This window comes from Coregonus clupeaformis, chromosome 15, assembly GCF_020615455.1.
Source record: "Coregonus clupeaformis isolate EN_2021a chromosome 15, ASM2061545v1, whole genome shotgun sequence".
NCBI classification, from domain to species: domain Eukaryota; kingdom Metazoa; phylum Chordata; class Actinopteri; order Salmoniformes; family Salmonidae; genus Coregonus; species Coregonus clupeaformis.
In genome coordinates this window covers 63,664,616-63,686,723 of record NC_059206.1, presented here as the reverse complement: position 1 = coordinate 63,686,723, position 22,108 = coordinate 63,664,616, and the positions used below count along the sequence as shown (strand labels likewise).

Below are 22,108 nucleotides of genomic sequence, written 5' to 3'. Positions count from 1 at the left end.
GTGAAAAGCTTTTTGGAAATCAACAAATCATGAGAAGACTTTGCTTTTGGTTTTGTTTGTTTGTCAATTAGGGTGTATACGTGGTCTGTTGTACGGTAGTTTGGTAAAAAAGCCAATTTGACATTTGCTCAGTACATTATTTTCACTGAGGAAATGTAGGAGTCTGCTGTTAATGATAATGCAGAGGACTTTCCCAAGGTTGCCATTGACGCATTTCCCACAGTAGCCTCCCGAGTGGCGCAGTGGTCTAAGGCACTGCATTGCAGTGCTAACTGTGCCACTAGAGATCCTGGTTCGAATCCAGGCTCTGTCATAGCCGGCCGCGACCGGGAGACCCATGGGGCGGCGCACAATTGTCCCAGCGTCGTCCAGGGTAGGGGAGGGAATGGCCGGCAGGGATGTAGCTCAGTTGGTAGAGCATGGCGTTTGCAACGCCAGGGTTGTGGGTTCGATTCCCATGGGGGGTATGAAAAATAAAAAAAATAAGGTATGTAGTCCTCCTGAGTGGCGCAGTGGTCTAAGGCGCTGCATCGCAGTGCTAACTGTGCCACTAGAGATCCTGGTTCGAATCCAGGCTCTGTCGCAGCCGGCCGCGACCGGGAGACTCATGGGCGGCGCACAATTGGCCCAGCGTCGTCCAGGGTAGGGGAGGGAATGGCCGGCAGGGATGTAGCTCAGTTGATAGAGCATGGCGTTTGCAACGCCAGGGTTGTGGGTTTGATTCCCACGGGGGGCCAGTATAAAAAAATATATATGTATTCACTAACTGTAAGTCGCTCTGGATAAGAGCGTCTGCTAAATGACTAAAATGTAAATGTAAATGTATGCACTCACTAACTGTAAGTCGCTCTGGATAAGAGCGTCTGCTAAATGACTAAAATGTTAAATGTAGTTATTGGGGTCATATTTGTCTCCAATTTTGTAAATTGGGGTGATCAGTCTTTGGTTCCAAATATTGGGGAAGAGCTGAGGATGACCTTAAAGAGTAAGTATATCCAATTGGAATATGTGATCTCTATATTTTATCATTTAATTTAGGATAACTTCAACACCACAGGCCTTTTTGGGTTGGAGGGTTTGTATTTTGTCCTGTAGTTCATTCAACGTAATTGGAGAATCCAGTGGGTTCTGGTAGTCTTTAATAGTTGTCCTCTCTCCCCCCTTCCCTCTCCCCTCTCCCCCCTCCCCTCTCCTCCTTCCCTCTCCCCCCTCCCCTCTCCTCCTCCCCTCTCCCCCTCCCTACTTCTCCCTCCCTCCTTCTCACACATAAGCACTCCCTCTCTCCACACACAGTATCTCCGTATTTCTTTAGTTCTCCTGCATCCCTCTCTCACCCAAATACAGTCTCGCTCTCTTCCGAAATGTAACGCCCCTGCACATGAAGAGAATTGCCCCTGTCGTAGCAGGCCTGAGCAGGCTCTGACAGATCTCTAACAGGATTTATTTCATATGGAAAACAGGTCCAACGCTTGTTTTATTCCGTGCTTTTATTTATTCCCTTGCCGCTCAAGAAAACACAATAATCCTGTTACATGGCAACGACTGTCTCTCCTTTCCCTTCCCTCTTTCTATTAGTTCTGAGTGACAGGAGCCCAGACCGAGCGTCTTTCCCTAAAAGCAACGATGCAAATGGAAAGGAGCTTCTGGCTAAAGGCTAGCAAACAAACAACACAGCAGCAGCCCCTGGGTCCAGGCGGACTTTGACTTGCCACAAGCAGAAATCAAATGGAGCTGGCATGAATCGAGGGGAACTGGAAAGTGAAATAAGGAAGGCGTGTTTTTTCATGAGAAGACTCGTTTTGGATTGGAATGCATTCAGCTGGAGGGAGATGCCAGTGTATTGAGTGGGTCTAGGGGGAGGCTCAGCTGAGCAGTGCTTATTGAGGTGTCAGCCACCCTGGCAGCCCCTCCACACCTAGTCTGCCCTGTATGCGAGTGTGTGAAATGCTACACGGCTGGAAAGAGCTCCCCCCCCTCCCTCCCGAAATACATGGATCGACCATCACAGGCCCTGAAATACCACATCTATGGGGACACACTAACACTACATCTAACAGGAAGAAACACACCCACACTTTCATGTACCACTTCAATGGGCTCTGTCGGTCCATAGACAAGTCTCTCTATCTGGAGTCTACAATGTAACAAAAAAAAATACACACGACTGTCTAATCTTCCAATCATGACATCACAAAATTGCAGCCAGACAAGGACAAAGGCAGGTGGATGTAAATGTCCGCCGCCATTCCGCCTCAATCTGTCCGTACATTTTAAACGTTACTTAGAGCAGGTGTCAGAACCAGCACTAGCTCCCCTCACACTCTGAGCTTGTCTGTTCAAGTGTGTTGATCAAAAGGGGAAAACAAACTTTCCCTCCTCTCTCTGGTCTGCCCATCTGATAAAATATAGGTGTGTTTGAAGCGATTTCCCTCGGGCCCAGGCAGGCTTTTAAAAAACCCCAGTGAAGTCTCTTTTCAGAGTTCAAAAGCCCCAAGTTGGCTTTGAAAAATGGGCCAGTTTTGATATGAAAACCCAGCGGCGCCTCAAGTGGGCGCGTGTGTGCAGGTTGACCGTAGGGAGATCAAAGGGGCACAGGGAGGGGATGGAGGGGTAGATACAGCCGTAACCTCCAAGGTATCCCCATTAGAGAGGGGATGGAGGGGTAGATACAGCCATAACCTCCTAGGTATCCCCATTAGAGAGAGGATGGAGGGGTAGATACAGCCATAACCTCCTAGGTATCCCCATTAGAGAGGGGATGGAGGGGTAGATACAGCCGTAACCTCCAAGGTATCCCCATTAGAGAGAGGATGGAGGGGTAGATACAGCCATAACCTCCTAGGTATCCCCATTAGAGAGGGGATGGAGGGGTAGATACAGCCGTAACCTAGGTATACCCATACAGAGATGGAGGGGCAGATACAGCCATAACCTCCTAGGTATCCCCATTAGAGAGGGGATGGAGGGGCAGATACAGCCATAACCTCCAAGGTATCCCCATTAGAGAGGGGATGGAGGGGTAGATACAGCCATAACCTCCTAGGTATCCCCATTAGAGAGGGGATGGAGGGGCAGGTACAGCCATAACCTCCTAGGTATCCCCATTAGAGAGAGGATGGAGGGGTAGATACAGCCGTAACCTCCTAGGTATCCCCATTAGAGAGGGGATGGAGGGGTAGATACAGCCATAACCTCCTAGGTATCCCCATTAGAGCGGGGATGGAGGGGTAGATACAGCCGTAACCTCCTAGGTATCCCCATTAGAGAGGGGATGGAGGGGCAGGTACAGCCGTAACCTCCTAGGTATCCCCATTAGAGAGGGGATGGAGGGGTAGATACAGCCGTAACCTAGGTATACCCATACAGAGATGGAGGGGCAGGTACAGCCGTAACCTCCTAGGTATCCCCATTAGAGAGGGGATGGAGGGGTAGATACAGCCATAACCTCCTAGGTATCCCCATTAGAGAGGGGATGGAGGGGCAGGTACAGCCGTAACCTCCTAGGTATCCCCATTAGAGGGGGGATGGAGGGGCAGGTACAGCCGTAACCTCCTAGGTATCCCCATTAGAGGGGGGATGGAGGGGCAGGTACAGCCGTAACCTCCTAGGTATACCCATTAGTGGTGCGCGGGTCAGCTGTTTGTTCACCCGCACGCAATTGTTAATAACCCATCCGCAACCACCCGACTACATGTGATAGTGAAAATCTGAGGCCTGCAGTCGACCCAAACCCACTAATATAGAAAATGCAGGCTAAAGTCAGACAGCCAAATGATTTTTTGACATTTAGATATGTTTCTGCTTATAATTTCCAACATTTTGGCAGGCTATTTGTTAGTCAACTTGTCTATAATTAGATGCATGCAGCTTCTCTTCTGTCATAAACCCTTGCTCACCAGAATGACATAAATGATAGAATGAATGCTTCAATCTAGTTGACATCGGTACAGTTGTATCTGTCATCTCTGCTTCTTTTGCGGAGCAAAGACGTTTGGTGACCAAAGAGAAAATGCAAAGAAATTATTAGAAAAAAAAGATTGTGTGCAAAATGTCAAAATGACATCAGTTTGACCAGTTGTAAGGAAAGGGAAAGCTGTGAAAACGACGCAACATGTTTGTGATAAGATTTCAGTTCGGCTTGGATGCATATTTAATGTTTTTTAAATACTAATCAGCTTTTATGATGCTGATAAAGATAGCACCTATACAGATACTAACTGCACATTCTCTCAAGATAAATATATCTGAATCTCAATGAGGAGAGGGAATGTAAACAAAGCACCCAGGAGTGCAGTCGGTCAAAATGTCTTATGCAAATCGAGATGGCAGTAACAGAGAGAGAGTGAAGAGAGAGTGAGCAAAAATAACTATTTCAGACCACTGTCCAGTTTCTCTGACTATGTATCTGACCGTGAATGACGCAGTCTTCGTTCCCTCCGGTAGATGATTAACTCAGCCCCTTGCTGCCAGCCTACACATAGCTTTACCTAGTTAATCCTGCTAATAGGACGCTACACCTACAAAGCCATCAGAAAATATTCATACCCCTTGACTTACAGCCTGAATTCAAAAATTGATTAAATAGATTTCTCACCCAATATCCCATAATGACAAGGTGAAACGTTTTTAGAAATTTTAGCAAATTCATTTAAAATAAAATACAGTAATCTCATTTACTTAAGTATTTACACCCCTGAGTCATTACTTTGTAAAAGCGCCTTTGGCAGAGATTACAGCAGTAAGTCTTACTGGGTAAGTCTCTTCCTAGAGCTGGCCGCCCAGCCAAACTGAGCAATCGGGGGAGAAGGGCCTTGGTCAGGGAAGTGACCAAGAACATTTACATTACATTTACATTTTAGTCATTTAGCAGACACTCTTATCCAGAGCGACTTACAGGAGCAATTAGGGTTAAGTGCCTTGCTCAAGGGCACATTTACGTCACTTAGCAGACGCTCTTATCCAGAGCGACTCACAAATTGGGGGGGTAGAAGGATTACTTTATCCTATCCCAGGTGTTCCTTAAAGAGGTGGGGTTTCAAATGTCTCCGGAAGGTGGTGAGTGACTCCGCTGTCCTGGCGTCGTGAGGGAGCTTGTTCCACCATTGGGGTGCCAGAGCAGCGAACAGTTTTGACTGGGCTGAGCGGGAACTATGCTTCCGCAGAGGAAGGGAGCCAGCAGGCCAGAGGTGGATGAACGCAATGCTCTCGTTTGGGTGTAGGGACTGATCAGAGCCCGAAGGTACAGAGGTGCCGTTCCCCTCACTGCTCCATAGGCAAGCACCATGGTCTTGTAACGGATGCGAGCTTCAACTGGAAGCCAGTGGAGTGTGCGGAGGAGGGGGGTGACGTGAGAGAACTTGGGAAGGTTGAACACCAGACGGGCTGCGGCATTCTGGATGAGTTGTAGGGGTTTAATAGCACAGGCAGGGAGGCCAGCCAACAGTGAGTTGCAGTAATCCAGACGGGAGATGACAAGTGCCTGGATTAGGACCTGTGCCGCTTCCTGTGTAAGGCAGGGTCGTACTCTCCGAATGTTGTAGAGCATGAACCTGCAGGAGCGGGTCACCGCCTTGATGTTAGCGGAGAACGACAGGGTGTTGTCCAGGGTCTCGCCAAGGCTCTTCGCACTCTGGGAGGAGGACACAACGGAGTTGTCAACCGTGATGGCGAGATCATGGAACGGGCAGTCCTTCCCCGGGAGGAAGAGCAGCTCCGTCTTGCCAGGGTTCAGCTTGAGGTGGTGATCCGTCATCCATACTGATATGTCTGCCAGACATGCAGAGATGCGATTCGCCACCTGGTTATCAGAAGGGGGAAAGGAGAAGATTAGTTGTGTATCGTCAGCGTAGCAATGATAGGAGAGGCCATGTGAGGATATGACAGAGCCAAGTGACTTGGTGTATAGGGAGAAAAGGAGAGGGCCTAGAACTGAGCCCTGGGGGACACCAGTGGTGAGAGCACGTGGTGCGGAGACAGCTTCTCGCCACGCCACTTGGTAGGAGCGACCGGTCAGGTAGGACGCAATCCAGGAGTGAGCCGCGCCGGAGATGCCCAGCTCGGAGAGGGTGGAGAGGAGGATCTGATGGTTCACAGTATCAAAGGCAGCAGACAGGTCTAGAAGGACAAGAGCAGAGGAGAGAGAGTTAGCTTTAGCAGTGCGGAGAGCCTCCGTGACACAGAGAAGAGCAGTCTCAGTTGAATGACCAGTCCTGAAACCTGACTGGTTTGGATCAAGAAGGTCATTCTGAGAGAGATAGCAAGAGAGTTGGCTAAAGACGGCACGCTCAATAGTTTTGGAAAGAAAAGAAAGAAGGGATACTGGTCTGTAGTTGTTGACATCAGTGGGATTGAGTGTTGGTTTTTTGAGAAGGGGAGCAACTCTCGCTCTCTTGAAGACGGAAGGGACATGGCCAGCGGTCAAGGATGAGTTGATCAGCGAGGTGAGGTAGGGGAGAAGGTCACCGGAGATGGTCTGGAGAAGAGAGGAGGGGATGGGGTCAAGCGGGCAGGTTGTTGGGCGGCCTGCAGTCACAAGTCGCAGGATTTTATCTGGAGAGAGAGGGGAGAAAGAAGTCAAAGCATAGGGTAGGGCAGTGTGAGTAGGACCAGCAGTGTCATTAGACTTAACAAACGAGGATCGGATGTCGTCAACCTTCTTTTCAAAGTGGTTGACGAAGTCATCCACAGAGAGAGAGGGGGGGGGATTCAGGAGGGAGGAAAATGTAGCAAAGAGCTTCCTAGGGTTAGAGGCAGATGCTTGGAATTTAGAGTGGTAGAAAGTGGCCTTAGCAGCAGAAACAGATGAAGAAAATGTAGAGAGGAGGGAGTGAAAAGATGCCAGGTCGGCAGGGAGTTTAGTTTTCTTCCATTTCCGCTCCGCTGCCCGGAGCTCTGTTCTGTGAGCTCGCAATGAGTCATCAAGCCACGGAGCTGGAGGGGAGGACCGAGCCGGCCGGGAGGATAGGGGACACAGAGAGTCAAAGGATGCAGAAAGGGAGGAGAGGAGGGTTGAGGAGGCAGAATCAGGAGATTGGAGGGAGAAGGATTGAGCAGAGGGAAGAGATGATAGGATGGAAGAGGAGAGAGTAGTGGGAGAGAGAGAGCGAAGGTTGCGGCGGCGCATTACCATCTGTGTAGGGGCAGAGTGAGTAGTGTTGGAGGAGAGCGAGAGAGAAAAGGAAACAAAGTAGTGGTCGGAGACATGGAGGGGAGTTGCAGTGAGATTAGTAGAAGAGCAGCATCTAGTAAAGATGAGGTCAAGCGTATTGCCTGCCTTGTGAGTAGGGGGACGGTGAGAGGGTGAGGTCAAAAGAGGAGAGGAGTGGAAAGAAGGAGGCAGAGAGAAATGAGTCAAATGTGGACATGGGGAGGTTGAAATCCCCCAAAACTGTGAGGGGTGAGCCATCCTCAGGAAAGGAACTTATCAAGGCGTCAAGCTCATTGATGAACTCTCCAAGGGAACCTGGAGGGCGATAGATGACAAGGATATTAAGCTTAAATGGGCTAGTGACTGTGACAGCATGGAATTCAAATGAGGAGATAGACAGGTGGGTTAGGGGAAAAATTGAGAATGTCCACTTGGGAGAGATGAGGATTCCTGTGCCACCACCCCTCTGATCAGATGCTCTCGGGGTATGCGAGAACACATGGTCAGACGAGGAGAGAGCAGTAGGAGTAGCAGTGTTTTCAGTGGTAATCCATGTTTCCGTCAGCGCCAGGAAGTCGAGGGACTGGAGGTTAGCATAGGCTGGGATGAAGTCAGCTTTGTTGGCAGCAGAACGGCAGTTCCAGAGGCTGCCTGAGACCTGGAACTCCAGGTGTGGGGTGCGTGCAGGGACCACCAGGTTAGAGAGGCAGCAGCCACGCGATGTGAGGCGTTTGTGTAGCCTGTGCAGAGAGGAGAGAACAGGGATAGGCAGAGGCATAGTTGACAAGAACCCGATGGTCACTCTGACAGAGCTCTAGAGTTCCTCTGTGGAGATGGGAGAACCTTCCAGAAGGACAACCAATTCTGCAGCACTCCACCAATCAGGCCTTTATGGTAGAGTGGCCAGACGGAAGCCACTCCTCAGTAAAAGGCACATGACAGCCCGCTTGGAGTTTGCCAAAAGGCACCTTAAGGACTCTCAGACCATGGGAAACAAGATTCTCTGGTCTGATGAAACCAAGACTGAACTCTTTGGCCTGAATACCAAGCGTCACGTCTGGAGGAAACCTGGCACCATCCCTACGGTGAAGCATGGTGGTGGCAGCATCATGCTGTGGGGATGTTTTTCAGCGGCAGGGACTGGGGGACTAGTCAGGATCGAGGGAAAGATGAACGGAGCAAAGTACAGAGAGATCCTTGATGAAAACCTGCTCCAGAGCGCACAGGACCTCAGACTGGGGCAAAGGTTCACCTTCCAACAGGACAACGACCCTAAGCACACAGCCAAGACAACGCAGGAGTGGCTTTGGGACAAGTCTCTGAATGTCCTTGAGTGGCCCAGCCAGAGCCCGGACTTGAACGTGATCTAACATCTCTGGAGAGACCTGAAAATAGCTGTGCAGCAATGCTCCCCATCCAACCTGACAGAGCTTGAGAGGATCTGCAAGGAAGAATGGGAGAAACTCCCCAAATACAGGTGTGCCATGTTTGTAGAGTCATAACCAATAAGACTTGAGGCTGTAAATCACTACCAAAGGTGCTTCAACAAAGTACTGAGTAAAGAGTCTGAATACTTATGTAAAATGTGATATTTCGGTTTTTTATTTGTTATACATTTTCACACAAAAAATAGTTTTTGCTTTGTCATTATTGGGTATGGTGTGTAGATTAATGAGGGGGATAAAACTATTTAATCAATTTTAGAATAATGCTATAACATAAGTCAAGGAGTCTGAATACTTTCCGAATGCACTGAATGTGGTCCTTCCTTAGCACCTCTCCCTATTCAACTACCTAATCTGACTACCAAAACAGCTCGAAGCTCAACGTGGTTTTATCATGGTCTACTGGAGCGGTGTTGGGTGAGTAATGAGTTTGTGCTCGTCTCTTTGAAAATCCGCTTTTTGGAGGTTCGGCACATAGCTTCAGCTGGCATAGTGACAGGAGCTTCAGAGGGATCCTGGGAGACGGTTTGTCTAACAACGGATGAGTGACGGGAAACACTTAGAGAAAAAGGGCGTCACTGTTTGTGCGTCATGTGCACTTAGGTCTCCTGCAGACATTAAGGGATAAATCATTAGACTGTCATCGTGGCCAACAATCTTAATGTGTTGAAGAAACACTGGGTGGGAAAAGTACGGGAGACTTTGGTTACACCGTCGGGTTGGACAGAGTCAAAAGTTGTTGAAATTCTGAAAGCCGATCAGGAGTCATTCTAAGACAAAAGGGCTAAAAAAGACAAATGTGGATTCATGGGAATAGAATGTACTTGCATTGTCCTTTCATTAAGAAAACTAGGTACCAGTGTGTTAACTAACAAACTTAGGCACGAGTGGCTTCACTGAATGGTGATGAACGACGACAAAGCAAGATATCCATCCTTAACAAAAGGCAGAGTAAAACTATTCTTAACACTACACCGAACTAACTCCAACTGTGTCGATTAACATGTCAACAGTCAGCATGGAAATCGGGAATGTCAAATTCCCACCTTTATGTCAGCAATCCAAGCGAGGGGGTAAAAGGGAAGAGAAATGTCTTCAGTGTTTCCAAAGGCCTTGAGTCAGACACACGTCTTCATTGATGTGCTGCTGTCTCTCATAGCGGGAATGAATGCATTACTGATCTCGCTGAACTTCGAATGGGAGGGAAAACACAGAGGAGTCAGGGGAGTTATGGGAAATCATTAGGCGCAAACGCAGCCCAAACACGGTCTCCGGCTTCTCCTCGGCTGCAGAGACAGAGTTTATCTTCATCCGCCGACATACACTGCTAGTCGATTATCGGTTCATTACTTTGAAATTGAAAAATTGCCTCACGTATAGAACTATCGCAAATCAAAATGGCTCCCGAATTGTGCGGGCTGGTTTCATGATGAGACGCTCAGGGTTGTGGGTTTTTTTCTTGTATCAATAGAGAGACAAGTGTTGTCAAACAAATGGAGTTGAATAGAGAACAGATATTTTAATTGCAGGTGATGACACCCTCTTCAAATGGTTATGGACTTTTTCTCAGTGTTGGCTGATAATCTTGCGTAGGCTGTTTTCAATTTGACAAACTGGACAGGCCTATTTGCATATATGCTTTCTGCATCTAAAGCTGTCTATCTTAACCTTTAAGTACAATAACATTGGTAGCGAAGGATCACCAGTGTGTCTATTTGATAGGCACTCTTGTTGTAACCAGCAGTTTGTTTGTTTCAGGGTTGCCCCTAAGTCCCTAGTGCAGGTTCAGCAGGCAAAGCTGTCGTTGGCACCTGTTAGGTTGCTGTGGCAACCTACCCTCTGACCACATACACCATTTTAACAGTGATAATAACAGACAGTCCTGCACTTTAAATACAGAACAGGAGTTGCTGTAAGATGTCACTTACCACCTACATCCACATCCAAGACCGAGCAGTGGAGCTCTATGTTAAATGAATGGGTCACATGCATCTCTCATGAAACATGCATTCAATTAGCATTAACACATTAGCAGGGTTGCAATGCCCATGTTAGGCCTTAGCATTACAGAGTGCATAATGTGTGCAGATGAGTAGGTGAACTAAAGGCACCTGATGTCCTGTCATTTCTAGACACAGAGATACAGAGCATGCACCAACACACACACATGCATGTGCTTGCACAGACAGACAGAGACACACACACAGACAGACAGACAGAGACAGACACACACACACACAGAGTGTAATTGTGCCTGGTGCCTGGAGAGCAGAGATACAGCTCTCCCTCAGTCAGCCACTCCACAGGGCCAGTGGACCCAATCAGTCAGTGGATGTAAAGAAAATAGAGGCTGTCATCTCCATACTGAATAAATCCAGTCCTGAAAATCACTCCCATCCCTTCTTTCTTCCCTGTCTGTCTGTCTCCAAGTCTCTCGCCGTCCTTCGCTCTACCCCCGTCCATCGCTCTACCCCCGTCCATCGCTCTGTCCTGTCCCTCTCTGAATCCATATCCAACACTAACTCTGGTGCTCTTCAGTGACAGAGGAGAATCGGTGTAATATAACGTTGATGTGACCCTGAACTAGTTTCCAGGTCGGAGCAATTTGTCATTACGATGACCTCAGCCTCTGTCCAAGCAATCAGTGGCAGCATGTCAGTAATCGCTAAAGCTTTTCGGGCGACCCGACCAAATTCACATACAAATTTGAGTTAGATCTTTCATTCCCGTAGAAAGCAAGTCTAAGAAGCGGTAGATGTGTTCTATGTGCGCTATTTCTATGCTTCCCTTTCTGAAGTTTTGTTTTTGCATCTTTTACTTTCCGTTTTGTACACCAGCTTCAAACAGCTGAAAATACAATATTTTTGGTTACGGAAAATATATTTCACAGCGGTTTAGATGGTACAATGATTCTCTACACAATGACTGCTTGTTTTGTAACAAACTGAAATGAGGCGAACTATTCGAATTTTTGCACCCAGGAAATGGCGGAGCGATTTCTGCATAGTGCATCTTTAAGGAGGAGTGTCAGATTTCAGTGGTGGTTCAGATTCTGAATCCTTAGTGACCTGCTTACAAATATAGAGATACTAACGACTCGGGGGCAGTCTCTGTGGAACTGTGGGGCTGTGTGAAGGAGCTACACTGTGCATCTCCCAAAATGAGAGAGCGCGGTAGAGAAGGTGGGCAGAGAGAGCTCAGGGAATAGCTCAGACCCCTCCGTGGTGACGGGTCACTGGAATGAGAGGAGAGGGAGGTGTGTGTGTGTGTGTGCGCATAATTTTCTCTGTCCTAACTAGCTACATGAACACTAAAAGAAGCTTCCAGCAATAGACGCATTACCTCGGTTGGCCACCATTTTGGAAAGTGCCACCTCCCAGGGACAGAAATGAGATTTAAAAAAAATAATACATAAAAAAGGGATTCAAGAATCTCACGGGGCAAAGAACCTGCATAAGACACCCTTAAATCTAATAAAGGCTGCGCGCTCACTAAATGTGTAATAAATAGGACATGACAGGAGTGTTTTTATACCTTACAGCTTCTACTCCTGTAGGGGGCGGGCACCATCTCTAAGGCAGGGAGGATGACACGTGGCTCCGACTGTCCCTCTGTAGTCTCATGGTCGAGGAGTGACAGTAACTAAGAGTGATTGTTCAATCGTCTGGGACGACCAAGCAGGGGTCAGAAACAGACAGAGCTAGAAAGATTGAGAGATGGAAATGAGGTCTCCTTTCGGGGTGCCCCCGTCGTGCTGTGGTGGGGTGCGGCTGAGCGGCTCACCTCAAGACGTCTCAAGGGGGGTGAGTTCAAAGAGAGTCTAGCGTTGTGGCGGGGAGAAGGGAGGATGTGCAGGGTGAGACGGGATTCTCATTACTGGAGTCTCGCACTCTGCCCTCAGTCTCCCTCTCTTTCTCCCTCTCTCCTATCCCCTCCCTCTATCCTTCCCCTCTGTCTCCCCCTCTCTTGCAGGCTGAATACATATGACACTGCCTAGCCAAGGGAAGCTATAATCCACCCCCCTCTTCTTTGTGTGTGTGTGTGAGTGGCTAGGACTTCTATCGCCTCTCACACACAGAGAGAAAGAGAGAGATAGAGAGAGGGAGAGAGGGGAGAACAGGGGGAATGGGAAAACATAAAAGGAGGATGGCGGAGGAGAGGGACGGGAATGATGACGAGAGAAAGAGTGGTGAGAGGATGAACAGAGAGAAAAGGGGGCTATCATTACAAGAATGGATCCTTTAGCTTGACCGTGAAAGGAAGAGAAAGGGAGGGATTGAGTGAAGCAGATTGAAAGGATGGAGAGGAGAGGAGAGGAGAGGAGAGGAGAGGAGAGGAGAGGAGAGGAGAGGAGAGGGAGAGGAGAGGGAGAGGAGAGGGAGAGGAGAGGAGAGGAGAGGAGAGGAGAGGAGAGGAGAGGAGAGGGAGAGGAGAGGAGAGGGGGAGAGGAGAGGAGAGGAGAGGAGAGGAGAGGAGAGGAGAGGAGAGGAGGAGAGAGGAGGAGAGAGGTTGAGTGAAACTAGAGTAGGGCTGGGTGGTATCAATATTATACGATATACCGGTATTGATGCACGGACCGGTTTGGGTTTTTACTTTACCTTCTATAACGGTATTTGAACTTTTGGTTTGTTAAATGTGATACGCCGTGTGTAACGTCCATTTTTATAGTTTACTTCGCTACTTGAATAATCTCTTTCCATTACGCTTTCCACACAGACCTAGCACCACCCCGTCACTCAGGGAGCGCATTTGTTGTTCCTCGACCACGAGACACTGCATTCAGTCTGCATGGTCAATGCAGCACATGCAACAATGTTGATGACAACAATGCTGTTTTCACTTTGCTTCTTAATATAAATCCACTAGCATTCTATAATTACACTATTAGTTTGTGTTTCTTACATCTGCAAACAGCTAGTTTGTCTTTTCTTAGCAAGTTGGGCCTAAATATTGTTAGCCGCTAATGCTAATTGCTAGCTAGCTAATAAATGCACTGAGTCAGAGCAAACGTAATTAGCTATACAGCCTGATAATACCAGTGATGTTTTAGACCTAAATCAGCATGTTGTTTGTGCAACAGTATCTTCTAAATCAAAGAGGAATACGCGAAGCAAGAATATGTTCGCTACATGAAGTAGCTAAGAGAAAACATTCAATGTAGCCAAAGATTATAAAGGTCCCCTTGGAAACACTTAACACTTTGGTTCCTACCCTGTCACAATAACTCCTCCCTGGGATTTTCATTCGTTGTCATATCAAACACTGTATTCAAAGTGCCCACTATTATATTCTAACTATAGAATTAGAATAATCATTCTATTTCCATGATTCCAACCGTTCACCCAAGTGTTTTGCTCTAAATTGCAAGTCAAATCGCAATTGCAACATTTGGTTAAAAATAAGGCTTACATTGTCTGCCCACATCATGCAGCCCTACGTGGCAGTGTAGAAATTATGTCAAATGAGTGCAGGAAATGCAGAAATTGATGAAAATGCTGAAAACTATTTTTGGTTGAATTGAACAGTATAAAACAAACAATCAGAATGGAGAAAGACCCATTGAAATCACATAGATTGTATGTGTTGCCACCCTAGGGTCACTCACTACTCAAAGCAAATCTTGAACTTTTATTATTCAAAAACATAAAATACTGTCAAATACCGTCATACCGGAGAGGACAGAAAGAAACGGGCGAAGTGAAGGTAAGAAGAGAGGTGAGGTACAAGATAAAGGCTGAGCAGAGACAGAGAGACAGAGAGAGAGACCGAGAGAGACCGAGAGACACAGAGAGAGACCGAGAGAGACCGAGAGAGACAGAGAGAGAGAGAGAGATATGGAAGAGGGGGTTGGGTGGGGTATTGAAGCCAAGACTTCTCTACAGAGGGATCAGGGGAACGTCACGTCTTCCTCCCATCAATCACTGATATTACCCCATGCATTTGTCAGCGTGCGGCGCCCGCTATCGCCGTTACATCTCAGAGGTCGCACCCACGGCCCCATTTCCAGGCCATTCTCCACTGTAATGGCTTGCTCCCACCACGTCGCAATTAACCTTTTTATTGCCAACCTGACAGCCAGCTGGAGACAGATCATTGGGCGACGTTGGCGGTGTGTGTGTGTGTGCGCGCCTGCATGTGGATGCTACCACGATTACGGATAATCCTGAATGAATCGTGAATAATGATGAGTGAGAACGTTATAGACGCACAGATATCATACCCCCCAACAATGCTAACTGTTAGATTAATTTGTATTTTAAGAATAATGACTAAAGGATTTCACCCCAAATACAGTATAAAATGTTAAACAGTGTTAGAATTAGAATGTAGTGTCAACTAACCCACTAACAGAGGGGGGCGGGACTAAACATTCCAGGATAAGGAGAAAGGTGGAACCTGTTTAAGAAAGCCTCCTAAAGGTGGGCGGAGCAAAAGTGCCTTTGTGTGGAAGGAGTATAAAACAGTATGTATGTGTTTTGGGCGCGAGAGCTCTCCATGAATAAAGATACAGATAATCCTTGTGGGTTGTGGACCTTGAATCATTTATGATTAAAACCAGAGCCTTACAACCTCTGGTAATGATTCAAGCTTAGGTTGAATTAGAGATAGAAATTCTCGTAACACTAACCTCCCCTGTTATTGTAATGGTGAGAGGTTAGCATGTCTTGGGGGTATGATATTTGTGCTGCTGTAACTTTCTCACTCATCATTAATCACGATTCATTCAGGGTTATCCGTAATCATGGTAGTATCCATATTAATGTAGAAGTGTTTAGAAACATATTATATTCTTATTTACAATAAAAGTGACTCCAAAATGATAATTTCTACTGGGCACAAAATAACCTGAAACACAACCAAAACATTTACATTTACATTTTAGTCATTTAGCAGACGCTCTTATCCAGAGCGACTTACAGTTAGTGAATACATCTTTTTTTATACTGGCCCCCCGTGGGAATCGAACCCACAACCCTGGCGTTGCAAACGCCATGTTCTATCAACTGAGCTACATCCCTGCCAGCCATTCCCTCCCCTACCCTGGACGACGCTGGGCCAATTGTGCGCCGCCCATGAGTCTCCCGGTCGCGGCCGGCTGCGACAGAGCCTGGATTCGAACCAGGATCTCTAGTGGCACAGTTAGCACTGCGATGCAGCGCCTTAGACCACTGCGCCACTCAGGAGACAAACAGCAAATGAGCCAACAAATGTGTGGAGTCCTGATATAGTCATTGCGTGCTATGAATATGGGACCAAATACTTCACTTTTTACTACTTGAATACACATAAGTGAATGTCCCAATACTTAAAGCTGACAGTCTATACTTGAATTTCAAAGTCATTGTTTGATTTCGAATCCAAACTGAGTATAGAGCCAAAAGAAGAAAAAATGCTTAAATCTGTCCCAATAATTACAGAGGGCACCGTATGTGTGTGTATGTATGTGTCGGAGCATATTGTGTGAGTGTATATGGCACATGTAGGCGATTTAGCCCAGCTCTATACCTCTGCAAAATGGATTTAAATCCTGCATCCCATAATAGTTGACCCGGGTGGATCTCATCGACTCGGCGGCTGTATCATTTTATAGCAGGACCTGATCCTAGGCCCTTTCCCTCAGAGTGCTGCTCTCTACATGAAACAGGGATGGACCACACTGACACAGATTGTACAGGCTGTACAGAGTCTGACTCCACTAGATACCATGAGACCAGACACACAATCACAGGCATGCACACACACACACACACACACACACACACACACACACACACACACATACATACATACATACAGATGAACACACGCAGATATGCGTGCGCGCGCACACACACACACACACACACAAATATGCACTCTCACACACACAGATTCAAACTGACACACACCCTCTGACACCCACCACCTCGCTCTCACACACAGCCAATTAAGCTTTTCTTCTCTTGAGGTTGATTATGTTGATGCGGCAGTGTGACCTGAATGGTCAGGAGATTTCCCATGATGATAGTGTCGGGTCAGTCCATGTGATCGAGTGGGGGTGGGGGGCGGGGATGGCCGAGGACACACACACACACATTCCGCGGGTCGCAAACAATGTCAAGTCGTCTGACGCCATCGTGTGTTCTATGTCCCATCGCTTCACTGTGTTAACATTGAAACGCCTGCAGGGGAGAATCTAAGGACAATGACATATCATGCCTTGTGTCATTGGATCACAGCAGATAATTCTATAGGCTAAAAACATCAAGGAATGAATGCTTTCAGGAAGCCTCTTTTCAGCAGCATAGATTAGAAAGCAACCTTTGACCAACTGGTCTGTACTGGTGAAGAAAACAGACATTAGGTAGAACAGTCTTTACTGTGATGAAACAGGAAATGTTCTACATGGAATTATGGGTAATGTAGTACAGTGGTTCACAACCTTTTTTGGTTACTGTACCACCAACTGAATTTTGCTCTGCCCGGAGTACCCCAGAAGTAACCCCTCATGTGCATTTAACCAGCAAGCCTATGGTCTCATGAGTCTTCTCAAGTACCCCCTGCGGATAAGCCAAGTACCCCCTGCGGATAAGCCAAGTACCCCCTGCGGATAAGCCAAGTACCTCGTACCCCTGGTTGGGAACCACTGCTGTAGCACATCCATTCTTCTACGGGCAATTGGTCATCCGCTCTCTTCAACGCTCGACTGACAAGACGAGCTCATTAGCTCCAAAGGTTATGATAACGCATGCAGTCAGAGATACACCGTGAGTGTGACTTCACACACCCACACCTGAGAAGGCGACTCTCGCGGCGTCTAACACGAAGGCCCTCTCCAGTCGTCCACCCCCCCCTCTCCAACATAACAGGGCAGAGGTAGAATATAATTGCATTCTTGCGCTCCTCCGCCTGCAAATTGAATTTCGGGGGCAAGACCCAGCTCAAACACCTAATAATCCCCGCTGCTCTGCTCGGCTCTCTCACGGAAATGAAACAAGGTCACATTGTACAGCCCTGTGGCTCACAGAACCCTCAGTGACCTCACAACCAGACCCCCCTCATGTTTTGGACAGTGCAGCAACATATATTGAAAATATACCACAGTTGGTATTGAAGGACAGAGGTACACAACAGAGGAGACCTTTTCTCAGTGTATGCTGTGTTCTTAGGACAGGTAATGTGGCCTTGACTGTAGTTGTGATCAGGCTGGGTCAATTTGTGCACACTTTAATTTACACTGCGCGTCAGTCCCCCCTGTACGTCAGTCCCCCCTGCTTTCTTCTTTTATTCACCTATTTTCTTTCTTCCTCTTCAGGTATTTCCTCTTCAATCTCTTTCTCATTGCATACATCCTTTATTGCTCCCCTTCCTACTGTCTCCCTTCTTTACCTCCCTCCTACATCACCCCATCCTCCCTCCCTCCCAACCCACCCATCCCCTCCCTCCTCCCTCCCAACCCCATCCCCTCCCTCCTCCCTCCCAACCCCCATCCCCCCCCTCATCACCCAATCCTCCCTCCCAACCCCCATTCCCTCCCTCATCACCCCATCCTTCCTCCCAACCCCTCCCTCATCACCCCATCCTCCCTCCCAACCCCTCCCTCATCACCCCATCCTCCCTCCCAACCCCTCCCTCATCACCCCATCCTCCCTCCCAACCCCTCCCTCATCACCCCATCCTCCCTCCCAACCCCCATCCCCTCCCTCATCCTCCCTCCCAACCCCCCATCCCCTCCCTCATCCTCCCTCCCATCCCCTCCCTCATCCTCCCTCCCAACCCCCCATTCCCTCCCTCATCACCCCATCCTCCCTCCCAACCCCCCCATCTCCTCCCTCATCACCCCATCCTCCCTCCCAACCCCTCCCTCATCACTCCATCCTCCCTCCCATTCCCTCCCTTATCATCCCAACTGCATTGTTCGTTAAGGGCTTGTAAGTAAGCATTTCACTGTAAGGTGTACACCTGTTGTATTCGACGCTTGTGGCAAATAAAATGTGATTTGTTTGGGTCCTACCTGCCACGGTGAGGCGGGCGGTGCGGCTGGCGATGGTTCCCAGGCTGTCGATGGTGGCCACACACTGGTACGTGCCCTCGTCGGGCTTGTTGTGCTTGGAGTGCACCACGCTAGAGATGAGCAGCGAGCCGTCAGGCAGAACACGCCGCCGCCCGTCGTCCGGTGCCAGGCTCAGGAAGGTTCCATCCTTCTTCCACTCCACACGAGCCTGGGGCGTGGTGGGCTCCGAGGCAGGGTCCCCGCTGTGCGCTGAGCAGTTGAGCAGTGTTGGGGCGCCTCTCACGGCCAGAGTGTCCCACGGCTCCACAGAGAACCAGAAGGGGCTGAAGGGCCGTGCCGCCGTGCCTGGAGAGGAGAGAGGTGAAGAAGGGTTGAGGTTAGTTACTTGTAATTAAACAATGGCAGTACGTTCTTGTTGACTTGAACAGCCTTTGACAGGAAGCAAAACAGTATCGGCCCTAGCACAGTAACTCATGTCCTTTCATTTAGATTCAGGCTGTGACTACTGTCTACCTGCCATTCCACTTCAATCAAATCACTATGCGTTAAATCCCATTTCAAAACCATCAACGGTTCATCACACAAATAACCCAATTAATGATTCATCCATCCTACATTCATACCTAAAGCTTAAAAACAGACACACAGCACAAAACAGATCTGAACACAAACTATTTAAATGACACATTTGAGTACAAAATGTCCTCCTACTAGTTCAGGACAAACCACAGCCAAAACCAGCCCGGAGGAATTCACTGGCAAGTGGCAAGGCAGAGACATCAAGCCCTGTTCCCACTTTCCCTCCCTACAAACGTGCTTGATGAGAAGGGAAAGGAAGGCGTTGGAAAGCTTTCTTCCAGCGATCTATCCCTGCGTAATGGTAAACCTCACTGACAACAATTGCTTTGCATTTGCCCTCATACATAATTCAGACATTCACCCAGAGTCACAAAGTGGTATTGTTTAGATAAATACCACCAATTATCAGTTCTGCAGGGGTGAGAAAGAGAATAATTAAAGGGTTCTGAAGCCAGTTTGAATAACGCAACAAACTGCGTTCAAATAAGTGGCTGCATGTTAAATGTAGTTTAAATTATGCCTGTTAGGTTTCAAGGAGGTGACAAATCTCAGGAGAGGAAGAAAGAGAGAGAGAGAGAGACAGAGACAGAGACAGAGACAGAGACAGAGACAGAGACAGAGAGAGAGAGAGAGAGAGAGAGAGAGAGAGAGAGAGAGAGAGAGAGAGAGAGAGAGAGAGAGAGAGACAGAGACAGAGACAGAGACAGAGACAGAGACAGAGACAGAGACAGAGACAGAGACAGAGACAGAGAGAGAGACAGAGAGAGAGAGAGACAAAGAGAGAGAGAGAGAGACAGAGACAGAGAGAGAGAGAGAGAGAGAGAGAGAGAGAGAGAGAGAGAGAGAGATACACACACAGAGAGCCAAAGAGAGACACAGAGAGGGAGATAGAGAAAGAGCGAGAGATGAGGGAGAGTTGCTTGGTCTGTGGCATGATCGCATCATCAGTTCTGCCATTTAACTTCTGGGGGTAATCTCTCTTTCTCAAGGCGCCAGTTGCCCCGTCGCGGTGCGTTCCCAAGGGGAGGTAATGCAGGGTATTCATTAGAGCCAATATGGCCGCCCAGTCCCCTTCACTGCAGCCAGGGAACCCTAACCTAAAAAGCATGGTCTGATAAGAGATATGAATGCATTGGTTTGCACACACATTTGCTGTTTCTACAAGTCTCCTCTGACTCCAGGCTGAAGTCTCTTCTGTTGACTTCTAGAGTCTGAGTGTATTTTACAGGGACAGTGCACATTAATCAACGTTTCAGTAAAAGTGCAGGTTTTAGCCAGCCGGCTCATTTTCAACCGCAGTCCCTGGGCAGGTTATTAAAAACAATTACAATAGAGACAAACAATGAGCAGTGAGCACCTGCTGAGCAACATAGGACAAGCAACACGTAGCACGTAGACAGAGCAACATAGGACAAGCAACACGTAGCACGCAGACAGAGCAACATAGGACAAGCAACACGTAGCACGCAGACAGAGCAACATTGGACAAGCAACACATAGCACGCAGACAGAGCATCATTGGACAAGCAACACGTAGCACGTAGACAGAGAAACATAGGACAGGCAACACGTAGCACGCAGACAGACAGAGCAACATAGGACAAGCAACACGTAGCACGTAGACAGAGCAACATAGGACAAGCAACACATAGACAGAGCAACATAGGACAAGCAACACGTAGCACATAGACAGACAGAGCAACATAGGACAAGCAACACGTAGCACGTAGACAGAGCAACATAGGACAAGCAACACGTAGCACGCAGACAGACAGAGCAACATAGGACAAGCAACACGTAGCACGTAGACAGAGCATCATTGGACAAGCAACACGTAGCACGTAGACAGAGAAACATAGGACAGGCAACACGTAGCACGCAGACAGACAGAGCAACATAGGACAAGCAACACGTAGCACGTAGACAGAGCAACATAGGACAAGCAACACATAGACAGAGCAACATAGGACAAGCAACACGTAGCACATAGACAGACAGAGCAACATAGGACAAGCAACACGTAGCACGTAGACAGAGCAACATAGGACAAGCAACACGTAGCACACACAAACAGAGCAACATAGGACATGCAACACGTAGCACGTAGACAGACAGCTCAACATAGGACAAGCAACACATAGACAGAGCAACATAGGACAAGCAACACGTAGCACATAGACAGACAGAGCAACATAGGACAAGCAACACGTAGCACGTAGACAGAGCAACATTGGACAAGCCACACGTAGCACACACAAACAGAGCAACATAGGACATGCAACACGTAGCACGTAGACAGACAGCTCAACATAGGACAAGCAACACGTAGCACGTAGACAGATAAAGCAACATAGAACAAGCAACACGTAGCACTCAGACAGAGCAACATAGGACAAGCAACACGTAGCACGCAGACAGAGCAACATAGGACAAGCAACACGTAGCACGCAGACAGAGCAACATAGGACAAGCAACACGTAGCACGTAGACAGAGCAACATAGGACAAGCAACACGTAGCACGCAGACAGACAGAGCAACATAGGACAAGCAACACGTAGCACGCAGACAGACAGAGCAACATAGGACAAGCAACACGTAGCACACAGACAGAGAAACATAGGACAAGCAACACGTAGCACGCAGACAGAGCAATAGCACAAAAAGCAACAAAACACATTAAAGCAACAGTGTTTCCACACCTCACAAGCTACAGACAACAGATAAAGATGAAACTGGCTCTCTGTCCATCCCTCTTCCTCGCTCTTTTCCATGTATTCAAAGTGTTATGACAGGATCTCTTCGCTTAGGAAGACCCTTGGGGAGAAACTATGGAAAGCAAAGACGTCAACTTCCTTAAAGGAGCTACACGTGTTCCGTCGTAACGTATATGGAGACAGTGGTCTTAAACGCTCCTTAAACTGTAGCAAGAAGTTGATCTCACC

General features: G+C 47.9%; 1 protein-coding gene across 11 annotated transcripts in view; it reads right to left on the bottom strand.

Annotated features, from left to right (window-relative positions):
- The window catches only part of neo1a (neogenin 1a), a 209,478-nt gene that overhangs the window by 108,596 nt on the left and 78,774 nt on the right, over nt 1–22,108 (bottom strand). For all 11 annotated transcript variants that reach the window (XM_041859657.2, XM_041859653.2, XM_041859654.2 and 8 more), the window contains exon 2: nt 18,587–18,931. In XM_041859657.2, the coding sequence (XP_041715591.1) occupies nt 18,587–18,931 (345 nt within the window). The remainder of the gene's footprint in view (nt 1–18,586; nt 18,932–22,108) is intronic.